At 39.3% G+C, this 5,000-nt stretch overlaps 1 protein-coding gene across 1 annotated transcript in view; it reads right to left on the bottom strand.

Annotated features, from left to right (window-relative positions):
* The window catches only part of LOC144444965 (solute carrier organic anion transporter family member 4A1-like), a 6,835-nt gene extending 5,862 nt beyond the window's left edge, over positions 1-973 (bottom strand). The window contains 1 exon segment of the mRNA XM_078134516.1: positions 292-973. Within this exon segment, the coding sequence (XP_077990642.1) occupies positions 292-973 (682 nt within the window).
* Positions 974-5,000: the final 4,027 nt, after the last annotated feature.

Below are 5,000 nucleotides of genomic sequence, written 5' to 3'. Positions count from 1 at the left end.
AAGCGAACGATTTTACTCTACGTACAGATAATCTCATCAAAGGAAATACAGCCATGTTCGGTAAATATTTTCCTTCAGTCAGACTTCTAATTAGTACAGTAATATTAGAAAGGTGTGTCAGACATGAATCGCAGCATTGCTAGTATAATGTTGTTGTTTAGCTAAACGATGAAAAGCTACAAACTCTGCAAACTCTGTTTCAGGTGTTATGGTTTTTGCTGTATTTCGAGCCCTGTTCAACATAATACTACCACAGATGATATATTAGGGAGGAGGGGGGGGGGGGCTTACCAGTATACCAAGCTGCCTTCCTGTAGCCCACATTTTCATCGACATATGCGTATCCCACAGTATAGAGCGGCGACGCACCAATTCCGTGCAGTACTTGAGCACAGGCAAACACGATGAAGTAGTAAGAAAGAGATTGCCAATCATCATCGCAGTCTGTTGTATCTGTTATATTTTCACCGGGTCGACATAATGTTTCTAGTTCGCCTTTCCCGATATCATATTGGTACGGACCTGTGGTGAAGTGTGGTACTGCCCAAAGCAGTGAGCCACAGCCTATGATGAAACCACCAATACTCAACATCCGGGCTTTGTTTCTAGTTGCCCCAAAGTAAGATACAAATATAATGAGCAGAGTAACTGTCAAGTCGTACGTACTGACAAGCGCCCCCGTTGCAGTACTTGGAAGTTGGAAACGTTTCTCAACGGACGACAAGTTGATGTAGACAAACCCATTGACGGTAATACCCTGGGCAAACATAACGCAACTGACCATAGCGGCCAACCAAGGCGCAGTGTTGAATCTTTGCATCCATTTTGGACGAATATCGAACCATCCACACGTCAATCTTTCCTCTTCATAATCATTTACGGTTGTCATGGAGACAGCATCACCGTTCACAAATTGTGCATTCTTTGCCGTGTCGGGGGTCGTGGCATCAGATATATCATTTTGGTCGGCCATCCTCACAGTTGTCAAAATGTCACGCTCCTTATTCTAGGCACACACTAATAACAAAAAACCCCAGAAAATTTGCATTTAAAATTTACCCGAAATAGAGAAAAAGTAAATACATGTAGCTAAAAATAATGCGTTGACTAGGCACATCTGAATGAAACGTACATGTGTCAGACATGCGCCGTTGTTGTATCCGTATTCGAAGGTTTTGTGATTGTTCTTGAATTACGTAATCGATACGTTTATATACCTGATCAACTGATTACAAATGTGGCCTGACATCGTATCGACCTGTAAACTGACCAAAACAAATCAACGTAGAATGACGCAGTCAGATACGTCAAATGTTCAATCAATTCACACTGTCTTTGTCAAAATAAACCAAATGTTTGAGATAGAAATTGGACTATATACGTGTGCATCGTTTGCAATACGTACTAGATAGGCTGCAGTCGAAATTTTATATTTCAAAATCGAACACCATAATAATGAAACTATTAAAATCATATTTCTAAGTAAACTTCATACTTCGAGCAACAATGCTATGGACACTACATACTGCAAGGAGATATGGAAACGCTGACACTTTAAAGAAACGTTATTTCTCAAATAAGCCTTTTATCATTAGTGACCTCTGCCAAAGTCGTTAAATGGGCGTAGTCTAGTGCAAGACATCGATCAACGATTGTAAAGCTTCCAAGATGTTTTTGTAAACAAATAATCATCGAGATGAACACAGAAGACAGAAGATGTCCCCTTTTACATAACGAAATTGTTCTTACCTGCAGTATGTTACAGAAGGCGAAGGTTTTGTTGGATGAAGTCAGACGGCAGATTGCAGTCTCTCGATCGTCTGAATGACTATTTATCAGTGTATAACTCGTGTATGGATTTCGAGTTAATATTCTACTAAACGGGTTGATAAGTTAGCGACTTAAGAGAATCACAGCCTGGGAGGACTAAGAACTCATTTGGTAGACTGTAAGATAGGTGGTGGTGTTCTACCCTATCAGGTTTCTCAGGTGGCATGACATCTGGTATCTTTCAGACTATCATTTTATCTGATTGCAACTTAAATCACATTCATAGGCAATGAATGCATGCTGTATTACATCTACACACTTTTCAGGGTCATCTGTCTTTTACTGAATTACTCGTGAAAATGAACTCCAACAGGTGGTTGTACTGCGCACATGGTTTGGTAATTTAACACGTGTAATCACTTTGATAAATACTATGTTTCAACTGGCCACGATTTATGCAATGCAAATTTCCAGTTTAGACAATCTATATATACTGTCATGCTCATTGTGTGTATAATGGCCTCCAATTAGTATAATGGCCTCCAAATTATAGAGAGATGGGTGTGGTGATCAGAAGTCACAGACAGATGGATGTGGTGATCAGAAGTCATAGAGAGATATGTGTGGTGATCAGAAGTCACTGAGAGATGGGTGTGGTGATCAGAAGTCACTGAGAGATGGGTGTGGTGATCAGAAATCATAGAGAGATGGGTGTGGTGATCAGAAGTCACTGAGAGATGGGTGTGGTGATCAGAAGTCACTGAGAAGGGTGTGGTGATCAGAAGTCACTGAGAGATGGGTGTGGTGATCAGAAGTCAGTCACAGACAGATGGATGTGGTGATCAGAAGTCACTGAGAGATGGGTGTGGTGATCAGAAGTCACTGAGAGATGGGTGTGGTGATCAGAAGTCACTGAAAGATGGGTGTGGTGATCAGAAGTCAGTCACAGACAGATGGATGTGGTGATCAGAAGTCACTGAGAGATGGGTGTGGTGATCAGAAGTCACTGAGGGATGGGTGTGGTGATCAGAAGTCAGTCACAGACAGATGGATGTGGTGATCAGAAGTCACTGAGAGATGGGTGTGGTGATCAGAAATCACAGAGAGATGGGTGGGGTGATCAGAAATCACTGAGGGATGGGTGTGGTGATCAGAAGTCACTGAGGGATGGGTGTGGTGATCAGAAATCATAGAGAGATGGGTGGGGTGATCAGAAGTCACTGAGAGATGGGTGTGGTGATCAGAAATCATAGGGAGATGGGCGTGGTGATCAGAAATCATAGAGAGATGGGTGTGGTGATCAGAAGTAACGAACTGATTGAGAAGGACAAAAAAGACAGTCGAGGTTTCAATTTCAAGTACTTTTTTATTTCAGATCTGAAAATTTCAACGTGTTACTTTTACAAAGATAACGTTGTGCAATCTCATCTGTGTAAAATATTTGCATTGAAATTGCTTATATAAGAGTTTCTTTATTAAAACTCACGCCGGGTAATAGCCACTGTACATCGTGAGAAGAAAGAAGAGCAAAAAATGAAAAGTCTCTTAAATGAAGACTGCAATTATTAGGAGAGACTGTCCCAAATGGACCTGACGTTATCACAACCACTTGAATCTTATGAAAACGATGAAGAATGTTATTGACAACGCAGCGAAGCAAAAAACAGAGCGACCCTATGATAGTTCAATAACCAGTGTCCGAACAAAATTACGATCTATTAGCGCCAACGTGATATTTTATCATAGCACATCATAGCATTATTACTGTATTTTATCACATAGATGTAAAAGTTAATTAATTAAAAAATAAATCGAAATACATTTATATTTTCAAATTTCTTTCGAAAGGCTGTAGTAATCAGAAAATATTTCTGGCCAGTACGCTTAAATTTGCCCAATATAAGCCCGCTGACATAGCCCAGTTAAAATCTTATACCAAAAATCGTGCATATATACTAGAGTCATGGGGAATATATTATTGATGGTTCCAATAATCAATAGGACAGCAAAATATAGTTACGTTGGAATGGTAAATTGGACACGGATGCGACTAGTGTCATGCTTCTAGAATTAAATTCCTGAGCCTGAAAACTTTGACCTATTCTAGGAGTTTTGTACAAACGTAACGATATGAGACTCTGAAAGCATGTGTCACTGGCAGAGTTCAAAGTTCATGAAGTCATTACCAGTTGTAATCTTAATACAAACACTCAAGGTTACTTGTGACGTCATGAATTAAAAAGTCTTGTTGCTTAACTTTACACTTCCAATAGCATAGCATTTTAACCGTGACTAGACTACACACCAAAAGTGTTCAAATATATATATATAAGCATTGCACTTCAGTATTTGCTACTATAATTATATTTTCATAGTAAACTTATGCAGGGACGTTCAAATCATTGTGCATATTCCCTGTGGAAAAGATCTCATAACCACAACATTCCGAGTCGCCAATGATCTGATTTGGAAGTACGGCTCGATAACTTTGTCCACACCTCTTTCCTTTGTATATTGTCGTTTGTTTAAATTTTAGATTTTGTTCTTTCAGGAGTGAGCACCGTAACAAACAACAATATACGAAGGAAATACAGGTAAAGACAGCATTCGGGCCCTATTTTTACATCAGATTTTAATCAAAAACATATGTTGACTGTGCAGTCGTACGTTCACAATCTACCTGCAGATTATAACAGCGCCATCAACGACCGTACTTTACACAGTTTATTATAAACCGCGATCGTTATGTGTATGGCTCACTTGCCATATGCACACAAATACAATTACAACCTTCGAAAAAACTCCGGTGTCTTTGCTTGCTTGTGGTAAGTAGGAATGGGGCAAGTTTCATTCAGAGACTTACAATGTAACAGGTGGCAGTAACTTACCAAAGTATAAACACCACATGAGGCCAGGATCCCATAATTCTGCTTACTGATAGAACGCTACGCATTATAAATAGCCATAACTGTCGTTATAACTTCCACAGATATAAGCAAGTTGACAAAAGCGTTATGTGAACCTACATCAACGGCACCCGCTTTTTTCACATCAGTTGTACTGTTGTTTTTATTGAATGTTGTCTTTGAGTGACATCTTTCATTGGCTCACGTTATTCAAGTGGTGTTTTTTCGTAGGTTGTAAAATATGTTGGTAACAGAATCAAATTACAGGTTAAAAAACAACATCATCACAAAAGTTCGTATTTTCGAACTTAATTTTTCAAAAAA

The sequence above is a fragment of the Glandiceps talaboti genome, chromosome 13 (assembly GCF_964340395.1).
Source record: "Glandiceps talaboti chromosome 13, keGlaTala1.1, whole genome shotgun sequence".
NCBI lineage: Eukaryota > Metazoa > Hemichordata > Enteropneusta > Spengelidae > Glandiceps > Glandiceps talaboti.
This window is presented reverse-complemented; position numbering and strand designations above follow the sequence as displayed.